The following is a 19,326-nucleotide window of genomic DNA, read 5'->3' on the forward strand; positions in this document are numbered from 1 at the left end:
TTATCAGATCCGGTTCCAGCGGAAGTATAAGCGGGGGCCGCAAAGTGAGGTTTAGGAGAAATGTGAACCATGCTTGTTTTGACCAGTAAGGAGCTATCAATAACAGAGATGCTGTTTCTGATTTCACCTTCTGGAGCGTTTTGGAAATGAGTGGAATTGGAGGAAAGGCATAGAGAAGGCCTTCTGTCCATGGAATTTGGAAAGCGTCCTTTGCTATTCTGTTCGGACTGGGAAACTTTGAGCAAAATTTGTGACATTTGGCGTTGAAAGGGGATGCAAACAAGTCAATGAGAGGCTGACCCTACTTGCTGTAGAAAGCGTGCATAACTGGTCTTGAGTGACCACTTATATGGTTGTAACTTCCTGCTGAGTGAATCCGCTAGGGCATTCTGCACCCTGGGCAGGTAGGATGCTGAGATTGTGGCTGGAGACTTAAGACCATATGCCAGATATGTAGAGCTTCCCTGCACAGCTTTCGGGAACCTGTACCCCCTTGCTTGTTGATATAGTACATTGCAACCTGATTGTCCGTTTGAACGTGAATGTTCTGATGGGAGAGGTGAGTGTGAAACGCATGAAGAGCCAACTTGATTGCCTGGAGCTCCAGGAGGTTGATACTGTATGTTGTTTCTTTGGGAGTCCAAAGACCTTGTGTCTTGTAAGAGTTCATGTGTGCTTTCCAACCCTGTTTGGATGCATCGTTGGTTAGGTAAATGGAAGGTAGAGCAGGACGAAACAGCATACCTTGAAGGAGATGCGGGGTGTGAGTCCACCATTGTAGAGAAGTTTTTAGACTGTGAGTAAGCCCTATTTTTGTTGACATAAGATGAAGGGCTTGGATCCATCGGTCCCTCAGGTGCCACTGTAAAGGCCTCATATGTAGTCTTGCTAAAGGTACTACTGGTACAGTAGCTGCCATATGACCCAGAAGGACCAATAATGTTCGAGCCATGGTGAACGATACTTGATTCAGGAGAGAAATGAGAATGTGAACTTGCGTGGCTCTGCTGAGAGGCAAATATGCTAGCATCTGAGGTGTATGAATAGCTGGTCCTGAGCCTTTGAACTGGTAGGAGTTGAGATTTCTCTGAGTTGATGAGAAAGCCAAGAATTTTGAGGAGAGAGGTGATCTTCTACAGTGCTTGCAGAGCATCTTCAGCAGTTGGTGACGAGATGAGCCAATTGTCTAGATAAGAGAAAATCGTTATTCCCTGTTGGCGAAGATGAGCTATGATCATGACAACACGTTTCGTGAACACTCTCAGCGCTGAAGAGAGGCCGAACGGGAGAACACGAAATTGTTAATGATGATAATCCAATTGAAAATGAAATTACCTTCTGGAAGAATGGTGAATAGGAATGTGTAAATATGCGTCTTGAAGGTCAAGAGACACTAGCCAGGCATTTTGATCTATAAGTGGAAGAATCATTTGGAGAGTTGGCATTCTGAATTTTTTTTTGTTTAATAAATTTGTTTAGGGATTGTAAATCTAGAATAGAGTGTAGGCTGCCGTCCTTCTTCGGAATAAGAAAATCTGGAATAAAATCTGGTGAGATTCCTGGACCGGTTCGATTGCATTGATTTGCAGGAGATGGTTGATTTCTTCCTAAAGGAGATGAAGGTGACAGGAAGGAACCTGTGAGGTGACAATGTCTGTGTGAGGTGGAGGATTTGCAAAGTGAAGATGGTATCCCTGATGCACAATCGAAAGGACCCATTTGACTGATGTTATAAGGGACCACTGAGGAGCGAAAAATTGAAGACGGCCTCCAACTAGAAGCTCTATTGTGACTGCCGGGTCAAAAAGAAGGTAAGGGTTTAGGTGCCCTAGTGGGCGCTGGTTTAGGTGTTCTCCTTTCTCTATATGACTTCTTTGACTGCTGAGGCCTATTTAGCTTATTGTTGTATTTTAGAGTTCTACCTATTGAAAGGGAATGGTTTAAGAGAATTGTATCTCTTTTTAGAAGTGACATATGATGAACGTTGAAAAGAAGATCTAGGCTGGTTGAAATTGTCATCTTCTAAAGTATCTAGAGTTGTGCAATCCTGTTTGATGTTATCGATAATGTCTTTAACCCTGTCGCCAAAGAGATTGTCTCCTGTACAAGGAGCATCAGCTACACGATTGTGAATATCTTCGCGTAGACCTGATGCTTTTAACCAAGCCAAACGTCTTGTGGAAATGCCCACCGCAGCACCTCTAACTAAAGTGTCATAAGAGTCGTGGGCGGCTCTTATTAAATTAGTTGCATATTCTTCCAGGTATTGGAGTAATGGTCACAGTTGAGGTTGCATTGTAGCTGGGAGAGAACCAACTGCTTTAGATAAATTGTCCAATATGGTGAATTGATAGTCGGTATAGTGAAAAATATGGAGCCCTATCCGGGCATTAAGCATGGCACTTTGATACATTTTCTTGCCTAATAAGTCCATGAGCTTCATTTCCTTAGTTGGAGGAAAATTAGAATGGTCCTGTGAGCTCTTATGCTTACACATGGCTGAATGCACTACTATGGATTGATGAGATAACTGAGGCTTGCCAAATCCGAAAGTGTCCTGAACTTTGTATTTTGTATCTAGACTCTTTTTTGTTGGTGTAGACCAAACGAGTTTATGTTGATCTGCCAGAACATCATGTAATGGCAATGCTATTATCTCTTTCGGTGCTTCCTTGTAGCGAAGAGCTTGTAGCTTCTTTGATCGTGGATCAGGTTGAGAAGTTGAATGAATTTCTAAAGCTGATGCCAACTTTAGGAGAAATTTCGGATAAGAAATATCCTCAGGTTGAGATGATTTAGATGGTTGTGGAGGAGAGGGTTCTGAAGGTAAACCCGGAGTGCCCGCATCGTGATCAGAGTGGTTATCAGGAGAAGAACACCTAGAGTGACCCTGAGAATGTATAGGAGAAGATTCATAGTCCGAAAAAACTGCTGCCATGGATTCTGATGTAGACACTGACCTTGAACGTTTCCTATGAGATGAAGAAGGACCGGAACGTGAGAAGGCAGCTGCCGAGTCTGAAGGTACTTGAGAAGTCGAGTGCTGCTGGTGACACTGCTGGTTCTGATTTTTTAATAAAAAATCACAAAGGAGATGGAGATTGTCTTGATTAGATTGTGACACTTGAAAAGAAGAGGAGACATTGTCGGTAGGCATTGTGCCTAAAACCCCTGATTTATGCCTAGGAGACACAGCTTGATTGTTGAAGTCCTGCCTGCCTTCTGGAGAGAGAGATGGTATCTAATTTGGAGTGGTTTGAGTATGAGAAAGAGAAGAGGAGCCATAAAACTTCTGGGAGGAAGCATTGTTCTGGTGAGAAGGGGAGAAGCTAGATCGGTTCCAATGAGAAGGGGAGGAGCTAACTCGATGATGACAGTGGGAGGAGCCAGCTCTGTGTTGATGAGAATGGGAGGAGCTCTGTCAGTGCCAACGAGTAGGAGAAGAGCTCCTTTGGTGCATGATGATGCTGATGAGCCTGAGCTCTGTGACGATGAGGCAGTGAAGAGTCAGATCGGTGCCAATGAGAGTGAGGAGATTTGGTGCCATGCTGAAGATCAGTGAGCATTCTAGCTCTTTTAGCAGGAGATTTTGTCAACCCCAATGGAGGAGATATAAGGGGCGTGTCCTGAATCTGAATCTCAGCACTGACAACTGTAAGTTGTGCTGGCAGAGACTGAGGAGAGATCAACAGCTGCTGAACAGGCTGTTGATTCATGAGAGAAACTGCACCATCTGAACTTTTACCAGACAGAGGTTCGTCGGAGTGCTTTCTTTTGCTTGTAGCTTTCTTACCAAGAAGACGTCTGATGAGGTAACTCGTCGATGACGGCTCTCATTTTAAGATCTCTGATTTTTCGTGTTTGAGGGACCATTCTAGCACACTTGTCACAGCTGGAATCTAAGTGTGCTTTTCCCAGACAGCGAACACACTGATTGTGAGGATCTGAGTTAGACATTTTCTATTACAGTCTTTGCAGCGTTTGAAACCCTGTTTCTTTGCTGACATGACAGGGAAGAGAAGAGCTGCTAAATTGAATTCTTTAACGAAGGAGGAAATTGTGAAGAAAAAAAAATAAAGAAAAAATATTTTAAAATAAAATAAAAATAATCACGAGAAAACTGCACTGTGAGGAGATTATTGAGTCAGCAGGTCTGGCCGTCAGCGCGGAAAGAAATAAACTGAAAAGAGGCGGTTCTTACCCGATGGTATATAGTGTGGACTAGAGCGGGAATCTGCACGCACACATATTATGATAACTTTTTAAGCTTAATGTTTCGGTATTGGTCCAGGTCAGCGACGTCGCGGGACAGTCACTTCATTTGTGTGGCTGCAAGATACTCTGTCCAAGGAGAACTGTGGGCCGTCAGAGAAGTGGCAGGCATACCGTAGCAAGCCCTAAAGCATTTGATTTTAAAATAACAACGTTCTCTGATTGGAAGCCAGTGTAGTTTTGCCAGTAAAGAAGAGGTTTTTTTTCCTATGCTACTAAAAAATGTGACTAGGTCCTTTTGCACCTCCAAGTTGATGGGAACAAGAGCTGAGGAGCCTTCATTCTTAATTACCTGGATATATGCCCTATTTTTTAAACAGCTCTTCCACCCCATCCCAACCCAGTGAAGGAGTGGCCTAATGGTTAGTGCCGCGAGTTGCGGACCTGGGGAATTGGGTTTGATTCCCACTGCTGCCTGATGGTCGGCAGTGGGTTGAGATCCTGGGGAACCAGGTTCAATTCCCTTGGCAGCTCTGTGTGACCCTGGGCAAGTCACTTAGCCCTCCATTGCCCCAGTTATAATATATAACTTATATTGTGAGCTCATTAGGGACGGTGCAAATTACCTGCAATAGAAATTGTAAGCCGTATAGTCAGCTCAGGGATGAAAATATTAATAATAATGACCCCATTGTTCTTAATATGGTTAGTGGAGTGAGGAGTGACAGCTCTTCAGCAAAGAGTTATGCTCTAGAATAGAGAGTTGCATGGAGACAGAAATCTTACTCGTCCCCACGGGAATCTTACCCATCCCCGCAGGAATTTAACCCATCCCCACCACAGTAAGTCAGATGACATCTGATGCTCATGCCTGTGTCAGAGCTGAGGTCTGTGCATCAGCCCGGGAGCAGAGAGGATTTATAGTAACATAGTAAGTGACTGCAGATAAAGACCTGAACAGTCCATTCAGTCTGCCCAATAGTCACACTCATTATCAATGCATGATTAAATCAACAATGGTGGGAGGCGGGGCTGGTTGGGAGGCAGGGATAGTGCTGGGCAGACTTATATGGTCTGTGCCAGAGCCAATGGTTGGGAGGCAGGGATAGTGCTGGGCAGACTTATACGGTCTGTGCCCTGAAAATGTCAGATACAAATCAAGGTAAGGTATACACAAAAAGTAGCACATATGAGTTTATCTTGTTGGGCAGACTGGATGGACCGTGCAGGTCTTTTTCTGCCATCATCTACTATGTTCTTTGGCGTTTCTGGGACATAGACCATAGAAATCCACCCATCCCTATCCTTATGTTCCAACTGCTGGAGTTGCCGTCAAAGCCCACTCCAGCCTATTCGTCTTCTCATTTGCGGGACAAAGACTGTAAAAGTCTGTCCAGCACTGTGCTCATGTTCTAGCCACTGAAGTGCTGTCTAAGGCTTTTCCAGCCCATCCTAAACCAGATTGCCATATATGAGATACAGACCATACAAGTCTGCCCAGTATCGGCCCTAGTTCATCACAGCTGGAGTCGCCATCTAAGTGTCACTCAACACATGCAGCCATTTAGTTTAGGTTTTTTTCTAATTAGAGATCCTCTGTGTTCGTCCCACACCTTTTTTGAATTCTGTCACCATTTGTGTGTCTACCACCTCCTTAAAGGAAGACTTTCTGCATCTGTGCTGTTAAAGCGAGGAGGAGGAGGAGACAGCACTCAAACTTGGTACTCGGTAGGTGAGAAGCTGGTGTAGGTGCAGCTTACACTTCCACGGGAACCGCGCAGGAATTGTTTCCGTCCCCACGGGAACCCTGCAGAACTGCTTCCGTTCCCATGCAGGTCTGTAGTCCGGAGTACCTTCAAGAATCCTGTAATCTTTTGTCATGCATCCTTTAAGCAATGCACGCGATTCTCTTTTGCTCCCTTCCTTCTATCCCTCCCCTTTTGATTTTGGAACACTATCTCTGCAGCATCCCCAGCCCACCCTAGGAGTGAAAGGCCTAATTTTTAGATTGAACTAGAGACTTTCTCTATGGCAGTGCCCAGGTCAGTACCTAGATATTGTAATGAGTGGAGGAGTGGCCTAGTGGTTAGGGTGGTGGACTTTGGTCCTGGGGAACTGAGGAACTGAGTTTGATTCCCGGCACAGGCACCTCCTTGTGACTCTGGGCAAGTCACTTAACCCTCCATTGCTCCATGTAAGCCGCATTGAGCCTGCCATGAGTGGGAAAGTGCGGTGTACAAATGTAACAAAAATACAAGATTTCTGTTCTTCCGTAGCACAGTTACCCTGAGTGAGAGTACATGAGTGTAAAAGACCTTGAGTGAATCTGGTACTTTTGGCTTCCCCTCTGTTAGCAGTTAAACACTTATATGAAAAAAATGAGACTTTTAGGGAAGTCACATTATTTGTGTACAGCATTCTAAATCTTTCAACTCCAAATGTTTTTAATTTGTTCTTACACTAATGGATAGATTTGCGGTAAAGAAGGTTTTCTGTTTCAAGGTTGTTTATATGTCTGCTTATAAGTGAAAGAAATAGAAGCAAAAAAAAACCAGGAAAATCAAAATATAGAAGAAAAATATAGTTGACAAATTTAATCTGCTAACATAAGAGAGAGTAATAAAGGGACAGTGTGGTACTATATCTGAGTAGTTTCTTAAATGAACTCCACAGCTACACAGTATACTTAAATATTTCATTTTTAAAATTTCATCTTTCTTTACCAATAAGCTATTAATTCATGGAAAGAATTATACAAAAGAGGTCAAGAATGTCTGGGGGCAAAATAATTCTCCAAAAATATAAAAGGATGGGATGAAACTTGACATGTCAGAAAAGCAAGGTAAAAAAAAAATTATAGGCCAGTTGCTAATACCCCAGTTTTTGTGAAAATCATGAAAAGCCTGGCTGCTGAATTAGTTATCAGAATGTCTAGACCAATATAAGACCTTACATTATTCCCATGGGGTTTCTGAAAGGGATATAGCACTGAAAGCCTAATAGGAACTTATTGTCAGAACATAAGAAGTCAATTATCACTAGGTCATAGGGCTCTGATAATACAATTTAATCTTTCATTGGTTTTCAGATATAGTAGATCATGATATGCTATTGTCTTTGTTGGATGAGATTGAGATAAATTTATTCCTGGTTGGAAGGAGTTTTGAAATTTAGTTTAACAATAATGTGTCAGAAGCTTGGGGTCGTCCCCCTTGTGGTATACCAGAGGGGATCTTCATTGTTTCCAGTTCTTTTCAATGTACTTATGAGTAATCTGGAAAATATTCAGTTCCCAGTATCTACTCATTACATATGCAGACAACATTATTCTGCTACTCCCGGGGAATAAAAAAATTGGATTTCTTAATTAGTACCTGCTTGTCTTGCCTTGAACATTGGGCAAATAACATTAAATTGAAATTAAATAACGAGAAAACTAAGGGCCTCGTTTATCAAACTGCACTACAGTCCCCAGTGCGGCAATGCCGATAAAGCCCGGTCACTTTGAATGGGCTTCATCAGCACTGCCACACAGGAACTACAAGTTTGGCTTGATAAGGGGCCCTAAATTTGTTTAGTTACACGTAAAGTTTTTCCGATTATCCCTTAGAAACTTCATTAAAAATTCTAGTTTAACATGGGAGAATCAAATTAATTCATTGGTAAGAAGACCTATTTAAATGAGGATGTTGTCTTTGGTGCAGAAATACTTTTTTCCTGATCACCTTAAAATAGTAGTACAGTACCTTATGTCACAGCTGGATTATTGTCATTTTAAATCTGTTAGATCACTGCTACCTGTTTGATCTTGATTGCAAAAAAAATATGATAAAGCCACCCCTTTTTGAGAAAATTACACTGGCTGCCTGTAAAAACCTGTTTATAATTTAAGCTATTAATACTTGTTTGTAGAACCATTCATGGTTTAGCACCTGATTATAAGCTTCCACTACTTCTTTTGACTGAGATTATAAATCTGCCTCAACAGAATCACTTGGTTCTGAGCTTTTCTACTGTTTCTCGGGTAAACATTAAAACTGTGCATTCCTTGACGTCCCTTGAAGCTGCATTTGAATGGCATTCTCTTCTGTTAGATGTACGAGAGGAATGGATTATATGAAGTTTCATAGTAAATTGAAAACTTTTCTCTTTTGAAAACATTTTTGTTAAATAATGGTTATATTGTAATTTTATTTTTTATAATTCCTAGGGCCCTGTATACTAAGGTGTGTTAGCATTTTTAGTGCATCGTAAAAGCTCACTAAACGCTAGAGACATCCATATATTCCTATGGGTGTCTCTAGCATTTAGCGTGCACTAAAAATGTTAGTGCACCGCTAGTGCAGCTTAGTAAACAGGGCCTCTAGTGCAGGGCCGTGCCTAGGGTCTCTGGTGCCCCCCTGCAGACTATCGGTTGGCACCCCCCCTCCCCCCCCCCCTCCAGCAGAGCAGGAACAGAAGGGAGCAGGCAAGTAAGCTGGACCTCAGGAAAAAATAGCACTGTATGTATCCCTCATTAATAAGTCTCTGACTCTAAAGTTTAGCAATTTCATTAAAGCAAAATGTATTTTCACATATCACATCCTATCCAAGGAGAATGTTTTATATATGTCACCCATCTGTGGTAAAACTTCACACAGTATCAAAATACCTCTAATATGTAGTCGTGCCAGCCGAGGAAACTAACTGTGCTCAGCTCACAAGAGACAGAGTGAACATAAAATAAAACTTCATCCTTAAAAGATAATATCGGATGAATGCATGAAGGTGAATATGAATTCCTGTGAATGGAATCAGTTTGATTTACAATAAATCCAGATATTACTCCCTCATAAATATAACAAAAAATTATTTAAGTGGAATGGAATTATTTGACTGTACTGGTAAACAGAAAGAAATACTCTATTGCATTCTAATCTCCTTTGCACCAAAGGATATAATTCAGATCAAACATTTATCTCTGATCAACTATCTCAGATCAAATATTTATTTCAGATCAAATATTAAGGTTTCCTTGCTTACAGTCACTTAAATCTACCTAGCCTTTATATAGCTTATAGGATTTAAACACTCTTAAACTGAAATTCACCCTTTTCTATTCTTCATAAACTTCAAGTAATCCTGAAGTATTCAGATCCTTTTCTCACTAGAGAAACTTCAATCGCCACCAATCTCTTTTCACTTATATTTTCTCATTTACCACAATCAGGCACTCTTTTATAACTTCAGTCAACAAACACAGGAAGTCACAGCTGGATGTCTCTCTTGGCAAAGGACAGCTCTCACTCTGTTCACTTCCCGGGCAGATTTCTTAACAGAAGCTGATCATCCAATCAGAGAGCTCTATTTGAATGCAGATTAACATACAGACACTCATGGGAATGTTTAGTGAAAAACACAGGACTAATTTGCATATGATTTAAACAAATCTGAGCATATGACAACCAAGTACAGATTCCCAGCACCTGAATTCTGCAATTAGATTTAAGGCAAATACTTTTAAAACTTATTTTTAGCACTTTTAAAATTTCATGTTCTCTTTAATTTGAATGCTGTTTCAAGCTCTGAAACTCACCCTGACTGAGGAGCTAGCCCCAAACCGAAGCATAAATAGCAATCTGGTTGTATTCTCACGTAACTTGAAGAGCGTGCCTGCCTCAATTAATACTGCTCCTTTGCATGAAAAGGGGAGGGCAGCGGAGATAGGAGAATCACAAATTCAGGTGAAAGATTTTGCAAGTGAGCAGATGGACGGCAGGGCAGTGGCGCCCCTCGAAGGCAGGCGCTTACCTCGCTTACCGCATCAGCACGGCCCTGCTCTAGTGTTTTACTAGTCTCTTTAGTTTTTGTAAACCGCATTACAGAGTAACATATAGTAACATAGTAGATGACGGCAGAAAAAGACCTGCACGGTCCATCCAGTCTGCCCAACAAGATAAACTCATATGTGCTACTTTTTGTGTATACCTTACCTTGATTTGTATCTGTCATTTTCAGGGCACAGACCATATAAGTCTGCCCAGCACTATCCCCGCCTCCCAACCACCAGCCCCGCCTCCCACCACCGGTTCTGGCGCATTGAACTAATGTATTGGGTAACGGTAGTATATTAGACTCCATATGTTACGCTTTGAAAAAAAAAAATTTGTAGGCACTCTTATAAAAGTTCCCTCAGTGGGTGCAAATATAATATCCTAAAAATAAACCTGTTAGGTGAGGCATCATGAGAGGGAATGACAAATAAAGGACTAAACACCACTTAGCTGTTTAACAGACGCCATTGTACACACATAAATCATAACACTCACTGAGTCATTGCTAGCATGTGGAATATATTTAATGCTTCTGAATATAGATTTTAACTGATAAACACTGATAAAACACCCCTAAGGCAAAAAAAAAGTAAAATTGGTGTTTTAGATAAGCATCGGAAAACACCACTTCCCTTAATATTCTCTCACCCTCTCTTGACTTATGTACCTTCTTTTCAGTTGTTTTGCCTTTTCTGCACTTGTACTGTCTAAGTGGCACAAATGTACCTATTAGATTTGACGGGGGAAAGTACCTAGCAATAGTACCTGTGGTGCAAAAGCACTGATAACCACTGATTTTTTTTGTTTGTTTTTTTATTTTTTTGGTGAGGGAGGGGAGTTGTGCTCTTAAAGAACACCTAATTAGCAGGAAAATACGTACATAAATTTACACTTTATAAATACTTAAGAATAGAAACTCTAAATATATTATAAAATATGTGGACATTCAATGAATCGTGATTTATTATTAAATGACAGAGGATTTGTGGTAGTGACGTTTCAGTTTTTATTCTTTCCACCTCAGCAGAATGATGGAAAAAATTACAGATAGGGGCTTAATAGTTGCTATGTGATATTACTTCCTATCAGTGGAAAAACACAGCAATACCTTTTGGTTCAGTGGTATCCTGTGGTTTTATTGTAAAATGTATCCTTTGAAGTCAATGACATGTTACATTACATTATATGTGTATGTTACATTTTACCAAGTTTATAACCCACAAGTGCCAACATAGTTCACTGAGGCTCACAATAAGACAAAAAGAATAATTGAACCATATGTTCGAATAAACAGCAAAGATCAATGTACAAAAAAATCATATAAGAAAAGAAGTATCAGTATACAATAAACTCAGTTAACACCTGATAAAACATATTTACAATATAAAAAGGTCTTGAGCAGTCTTTTAAAGACAGAATAATCTCTAATTTTCTTAATCTCAAATGGTAAAGAGTTCCATAAAGAAACAGCCAGATATGTGAAGGAAGAAGATAAGAATTTTACAAACGTAATCCTCTTTACTGTTGGGTAGCACAATAATACTTCTTCACATAAGCGACTAGATTGAAGATCCCATCAGCTGATTCCTCAAAGTCATCATATAAAGTTAAACCTCGCCATATAAAATCTTAAAAACCATAACAGTGTTTGGGATGGAGGGGGATCCCTGGGGGACTCCACAAGATGCTCTGCAATATTCAGAGTATCATCTCCTTTAATTTGATATGATTGATTAGTAAGAAATCCTTAAAACCCTCTATAGAACCACACCATGAATGCCAAGACTACTCAAAACTGATATCAAAATCTCATGATCTGCTAAATCAAAGGCACTTGAGAGATCAAATTGTATGAGAACTGCACATTTTCCTTGGCTTAGATTAAATTATATCATCATGCTTTATTTCATTTTATTCTTCTTTCAAATCTAACAATGTGTGGAAGCTAATCCATTCAAATCACCTCTCTGCTTCCTTTCTGGTCAAAACACACAGGCAAACAGATTCAAATATCTGCTCACACGCAGAATTCCATGAGCCATGTTCTGCATGCTTTTCCCACTTGTTATTTTAGCTGCCTACACAATAAAGTCTTATATGTAATCACAGAAACACAATTCAGTAATTGTGTAACCTCTAGTGTACCAAGGTCAGAGAGGTGGGGACAGGCAGCAAGAGGTACACAGAGCAGTTGCATGGCTGTTGGCTCTATTGGCCCCCTGCGCCCTCTGACAACTTCCTGTTTCGGGGCAGGGGACCAGTAGAGCTGACAGCCACACACCTGCTCCTTGCACCCCTTTGCCCAGGCAGCTTGTGAAGTAGGTATGCCACTGTGTCCAGCTGTTTTCATATAGGCCATGATTTCCTCTATAACAAAGTCCTTACCATTTGATCTAGATTGTACCTTGTGAGTTCTTTTGTATTTTCAGATAACAAATGTTCATAGACTACAAACTCACACCCAGGAAATAGAATACGATAGATACCTTTAATATGATGCCAGCAGAATAATCAGCTCACACAGCTTCTGGTTATAGATGGACTGTATTCATGGCAGTCTCGAACATGTGCATGGGGAGGGGACAGTGAAGGGTCTGGCCTGCAGAGACTTGTGGCTGTGTCTTCACAGTACACAGAGATGGAATATCAGAGCAAGAAGCCTAAGAAAAGAAAAAAAAAACCCAAAGAAGTTTCCCTAAAAAAATACCAGTTCATAGTGCAGCTATACCCCTGCTCTACCCAGGTCACATGGGGCAGGACCTCGCCAGGATGACCAGTCGGAACATGCACACATACAGAACCAGGCCAGGGTAACATATGCAGCTATAGAGAAAAAGGAATGTTTCTCTCCCTCAGTTACTAACTGAGCACTCAGGTGCTCTCTCTTTTTTGACACAGTTCCTGTCTCCGTAATCTCTTCAACACCCCCCCCCCTCCCCCGATCATCTCAGCAACTCTTACTGGTTGTACCCTCTTTCCGGCACATTAGGTATAACACAACATGCAACTCCATTTTTTCAGTTCTAGGTCTTGCCTTATGGAACTCCCTGCCCCTCTATCTTAGAACGCAGACCACATTGACAAAATTTAAAATAGACTTCAGAATGTTCCTTTTTGAGGATGCCTTCCTGACATGATAGGACTGTCCTTGAAGAATGGCCTGCTGGTCAGTTCAGACATATCTACCCTTCCTTGTCTACTAATATCTTTCTATCAACAATGGAGTTCTGTTTCTTCCCTACCTTACTATTTTTCCCCCTCTTTTTCCTTCTGTTCTCTTTAGTTTTAGCTGTGTAAGCTGCATAGATGCATTTTTGTTGATGTGCGGGATAGCAAGGTTTTAATAACCTGTAGCAGGGGGAATTCAGACACAAAGTGGTGTAAACATGGACATGTCAGATAAGAAAAACAAATGTGAAGCCTTGGGTACTTAGGGGAGAGGCCTTTAGAAAGCCCAATTCACAGATATGTGGGCCCAGTTCCCAGTGACAAAAGCAGGTTTGTACATTCTGCATCATTTATGTTATCATTACCGTTATCATTAACATTACTTACAATCTTGGAGGTTGGTAGCTGTCACTGGTCAGTATGGAGAATTTTTCATTAGAACTAGGTTGAAGAACAGTCAAGACCCATTTTCGGTTAGTTCCAAGCTGGGTTTGGAATCAAGCTGTCCTAAGGTAGATTACTAATACACAAACCTATTATGCATCTAGTCCCATCTTTCATAAAAATTAAATAACCACAAGCATATACTCTGTTACACTAGGATTCTTTTACTCACCTATCTTCTTCCCCAGAATAGCGTAATGTAACCTCAGTTTTGGACGTCACACCATTCTATTAATAATTATTTTAGTTGTAAATGGCTTTGCTGCAAATTTGTTGTGAAGTGTGGGATATCAAATATAAGTCAAATTAATTGAGTATGGTAAAATTATAATGCATCATTAAATACATAATAGAATAAATCGCTGAATACATAACAATACTGTGCAAAATCTCCAGATACAAACTTTGGGCCACATTTATTAACATGTGTTAACATGAGTTATGCTCTTAGTAAACGTGCCCCTTTCAGAATAATGGGGCTTGTATTAAAGGAGTCACTGATTTGACCAGTTCTGAAAAAGCAGAATTTAGATATTAATGATTCAAGCATTATATCTCTATATCGATCCTGCCTTTTTTGAGAGACATATTCATGGGTGGGACAAGGGGTGAGAGGGGGGAGCTCCCAGTTATGTAGCATGCAGAATACTGTAATTTATGCATGCACTGCTGCATTTACTTGCCCACTGTTAGTGTCTATGGCTAGTGTAATTTCAGACGCATAAACATTAGATGAGCCGATGCCAAGTTACCTTCTTATTCTATAATGGAACCTGGGCAACCGCGTGCAGTTATAAAATAGGCTCCCACTGTGCTTCTTTGGAGCACCTAAATGGAGGCACCCAGCTGTAGAATTACCCCCTTAACTTGTTAAAAACCATGTAGTTTGACATGCATGTTTTTTTTCTCTTGCAGGTCAGTCAGTAGGTGGCGCATTCACAAATGCAAAGTCAGCCATGTCCTCGTGGCTTTCCACATTCACACAGTCAACCACACAAAACTTTGGAGACCAACAGGAGGGGAAGCAAGGAACATAACAATTGTCATTCTGCACTTTTGATGCTAAAAATTTATATTGTATTAGTTTGGTATCTCATCGGTTGTATGAAGTTTCCACAACTGTATACCACAGAAGTTGCTGGCATTGTTGGACCAAATTAGAGTGGTGGTGTTTACAAAGAGAAAAGTTTTCCAGCTGGCCGTCAGTTCTTAGAAGCAAGTATAGATGTGCCTGTTCTTTCCACATAGTTGGAGGCTGGATATTAGTGATTAAAATTATATCTGTGTAGATGGGTTTTTTTTTTTTAATGACTACTACATTGACTCTGAACCCTTCCAAACACATTTTCAAAAAGGCTTTGTTCTGAGATGAGAGAGATAATTCAGGTTTGTATATCATTTGGGGATAATTGTTTATAACATGTTACTTTATTCACTCTGAAAGGCCAAACGTTTGTGATAACGTTTTTGTTTACTAAAGATCAAACAATGTGTTACATAATAAGAATTGAGATTGGGCCTGAGAATGTACTTGGAGATTTAGACCTTACACATGTCCATACTTAACTTGTAGATTAAATGATTTTCAGTATAATTCATGGATCAGATTGCAACCAGAGTTAGAAAACTTGTGATCAGCCGACAATACACCAGTGGTATAATCCCCTCACACTAACCAAAGAGCACATGTGTAAACAGACTTATCATATTAATTATGTATTAGGATCATGTGGTAAGCCAGTATGAAAAAAATTATGTATGTGATTTCTACATTGGTGTTATCAGCTCAATTAAAACATTTTAACAGACACCGATTGGAAAAAATGTAATACGTATTTGGCAAATTTGGACTGATAATGATGTTCAAAGTGGAAAAATACTCTAACAATAAATTATTTCTTTTTGAGAAGATATTTTGTTTCAGATGTGATCTATGAAGAACTTGAGATATAGATTGTATATCTATATGTGTGTACATATAGCTCATAACAGATAATTGCTTTGTCCTAGTCAGAAGACATAGGTTTAAAGTTCTCTGTGTACCACATCTGATTTTTTTTATGTAACTGTTCTGTGCTCTCTGGTTGTTATATATTGTACTGCATATTTGAGCCATAACCTCAAAACCTGTATTTCAGCAGCCTTTAAAAATAAAAAAAAAGATCTCAGTTTATATCTAAGAATAGAATAACACATCAGTTATATATATTTTTATGACTCCTGAGGCAGGTGTTGTATGCTAAAGCACGGCTCTGTGTCGAGTTTTTCTCCGGTTTGATGCTTAATAAACATTTGACTGTTTTTGATCCCACCTCTGGAGTGTTCCTGTGTATTTACTAGGAAAGCTATTCGTCCATCCCTACTTTTGGTTTTCTTTGTTTTAACTGAATTTTCACACATTCATGGAACTATTTTAGCCATCTTCATAGAGTGCTAACTTGAAAAAAAAATTCTACCCCTAACCCCCTTTGTTTACTAAGCCGCACTAGTGGCTGCCCGTGCGCTAATGCTGGCACAGCCCATTCACTTTGAATAAGCTTAATTTTATGACCAAATAACTTGGACATTCTTGTTTATGACTATGTAATTTAGGGTTTTTTTTCTTTTTTAGAAAAAAAATGTTAAAGTTAGCTACTTTATGAGGATGGCTAAAGTAGTTTCAAGAATTAACTGAATTTTCACACAAACAAAGACCAAAAGTAGGAATGGACAAATAGCCTTCCTAGTAAATCCACAGGAACACTCCAGAGGTGGGATCAAAAACAGTCAAACATTTATTACATATCAAACTGGAGAAAGACTCGACACGAAGCCTTGTTTCGGTGTACAACGCCTGCCTCAGGAGTCATAAACTACATACAAACACATAACGATGTTAAAACATACGCATTAGTGATGTGACACAATGAAAAGTAAAAAAAATAAAGAATATAAAAGTTGCACATTTAAAAAATAATTTAACAATAGAATTATGATGGTTCAAACAATAATAACAAAATAATCAAAAAACATAATAAAATGAGACTGACTTAGGTTCCTGTTTACTAAGCAGCGCTAAGGGCACATTAGCATTTTTAGCATGCACTAAGGATTAGCATGGCTAAACGCTAAGTCGCCTATAGGAATTTATGGGTGACTAGCATTTAGCTCAAGCTAAAAATGCTAGCACGATTTAGTAAACAGGGCCCTTGGCATTCAAAAAAATAAAAAGAACTGTACTAGCATTGTAAGGATTATCATGATCAAGGCTGAGCTGAATGCGTTTTAGTGACTCAATTAAAATTACTGCTAAATGGGTAAAATGATATATTTTCAAGGTAGGTGTGGAAACATGGTAATAAGGACCCAAGGTGATTGTTTGCTTTAAAACTAACCTTACAAAATGCTTCTCAAACTATGTCCGTTGAGTCGTATATAAAATCTTTGAATGTCTCTACGAGGGAATATAATGTGAGTACAAGAAAACCTTAACGAAGGAGTGGCCTAGTGGCTAGGGTGGTGGACTCTGGTCCTGGGGAACTGGGAAACTGAGTTCGATTCCCACTTCAGGCACGGGTAGCTCCTTGTGACTCTGGGTTAGTCACTTAACCCTCCATTGCCCCAGGTACAAATAAGTACCTGTATATGTAAGCCGCATTGAGCCTGCCATGAGTGAGAAAGTGCAGGGCACAAATGTAACAAAAAAAAACTCTGAAAAAAAATTTTTTTTTTTTGCTGCAGTATGTATATCTAGATGTTCGTGCAAGAGGCTAGGCCATTTAGATTATTACAAAAGACCATAATTAACATAGCATTGTAAAATAAAACTGAGAAACATCACTGATACCTCCATTAAAAACAGTGAACATAGAATTGAATAGTGAACTAGAGTGGGGCTTACATTAGCATACATTCATGCAACCGTACACAATTGTTTTGCGAAAGAACATCTTTAGTGTTATAGGATGTCTAGACAGCTTAGTTTTGAAAACAAGCATTACAAATAGGTCGGGGCATGATATGCAATAAAAAATAAAAAAAAACAATACTGCCAAAGTGCAGAACAATATGAATACAGTGAAACCCTACGGGCCTCGTTTGCTAAACAGCTCTATTGATTCCCGGCGTGGCAAATGTGCTGCAGCCCATTCATTTTGAACGGGCAGCATTGCATTTACTGCGTAGGAATCGTTAGCTTGGTTTAGTAAAAGAGGCCATAAATGTGTAAAATTAAACAGGGCATTTTAAAACACACAGGGATAAGAGCGCACGCTCGTAAATATGACAGGTAAACCACATTTTAAAAGAATCTAACACCCCTATTTACTAAGCCACACGACAATGCCAACATAACCCAAAGTGAATGGGCTGTGTCAGCATTAACGTGCGGCTTAGTAAACAGTGGGTTAAATATCTTACCGCTGGGTAAAACAGTAAAGCTATGCGATACCATCTTTTGAGAAGAGTGCAGGAAAAATGCACGCATATACCATGTATTCCAATAAAATGCACAGAGCCTCACTATCAGAGTAATACATGACCTAAATTTAAAAGGCATTAGGCATACTTCTGCTGTCACAAAAGATTTTTATCGCTTTATATATTTTTTGGAAAAAATGTACCGAATAGGCTCCTTTAAAAAACATATAGATAGATTTAGATGTATATAGATATCCTTATGACTATGTGAAAGACAGCAGTCATGCACAGGGGCCAGGTAAAGCAATGCACATATGGACTTGCCCAATTAGTTAGTTGCAAAAAGGTAATTCTCAAACACGAGGCAGAGCAAACATAAAAGGCTTTGTTCAGTTCAACGTAGGGACCGTGTTACTTACACCTTTACTTAAGAAACTCCATTGGCTTCCTATTCACTTTAGTTCAAAAATTCTTACCTTGGCTTACAAAGCAATTCATACTGGCCTCCCTGATTATCTGGCAAAACTTACCATTCCTTATGTTCCTGTGTGCAGCTTGCACTCCATGAATGATTTTAGGTTATTCCTCCCTAATCCAAGACAGGCTTACTGGGAGGTTACGAGAAGAAGTGCCTTTTATTTTATGGCTCCTTTTTTATGGAACAATCTACCTTTTATATATTAGATCAGAACAATCTTTTCAAAAATGTAAGACTATTTAAAAAACTTACTTTTGCACTGGGGATTTCTCTACATCAGGTAGGGGGCCCTTTGCAGTGCAGTGTATAGTGGTGTGATTGTTCTTGATATATGATATTGGCGTTCTTTTCTTATTACTGATTTTAGTTGAGCTGTGCATTGCTTTGATTTACATATTTAAAAAAGTGATTCTGAAAATGTTAATAAACAAACATAGCAAAAAGCCAGTGGGTGGCAGAAACATCTAAATTTCACAGCAATTCTTTCAACTGATTTAAATAAGGCTATATGACCATATATAAAAAGAGTAGCAAGTTTTCTTACAAAAGGAAGTGCAAGCATATGCAGGTACTTTTAGTACGAGCAGCTTTCAGAGTAAAGGTATATGCAGGTGAAAACTATCTACAGACTTTGAGTTGTTTGGAAATTGCCCCCTTAAAGAACTAGTCAGATACCATGGTAATATTCAGCATCCTTGCATGTTGTGTGCCTTTTAATATTAGTGTTCCCCTGCAGCCTTGGGTTCTGTACAGTTACCAATCACAATTTTCTTCATTTCCATCACAATTTTCCACTGTTGACTTCATTCACAG

General features: G+C 39.7%; 1 protein-coding gene across 1 annotated transcript in view; it reads left to right on the forward strand.

Annotated features, from left to right (window-relative positions):
- The window catches only part of AVL9 (AVL9 cell migration associated), a 138,196-nt gene extending 121,087 nt beyond the window's left edge, over nucleotides 1–17,109 (forward strand). Inside the window, exon 16 of the mRNA XM_030204376.1 lies at nucleotides 14,553–17,109. Coding sequence (XP_030060236.1) covers nucleotides 14,553–14,674 — 122 coding nt within the window. The 3' untranslated portion in view covers nucleotides 14,675–17,109. The remainder of the gene's footprint in view (nucleotides 1–14,552) is intronic.
- Nucleotides 17,110–19,326: the final 2,217 nt, after the last annotated feature.

The sequence above is a fragment of the Microcaecilia unicolor genome, chromosome 1 (genome assembly GCF_901765095.1).
Source record: "Microcaecilia unicolor chromosome 1, aMicUni1.1, whole genome shotgun sequence".
Lineage (NCBI taxonomy): Eukaryota > Metazoa > Chordata > Amphibia > Gymnophiona > Siphonopidae > Microcaecilia > Microcaecilia unicolor.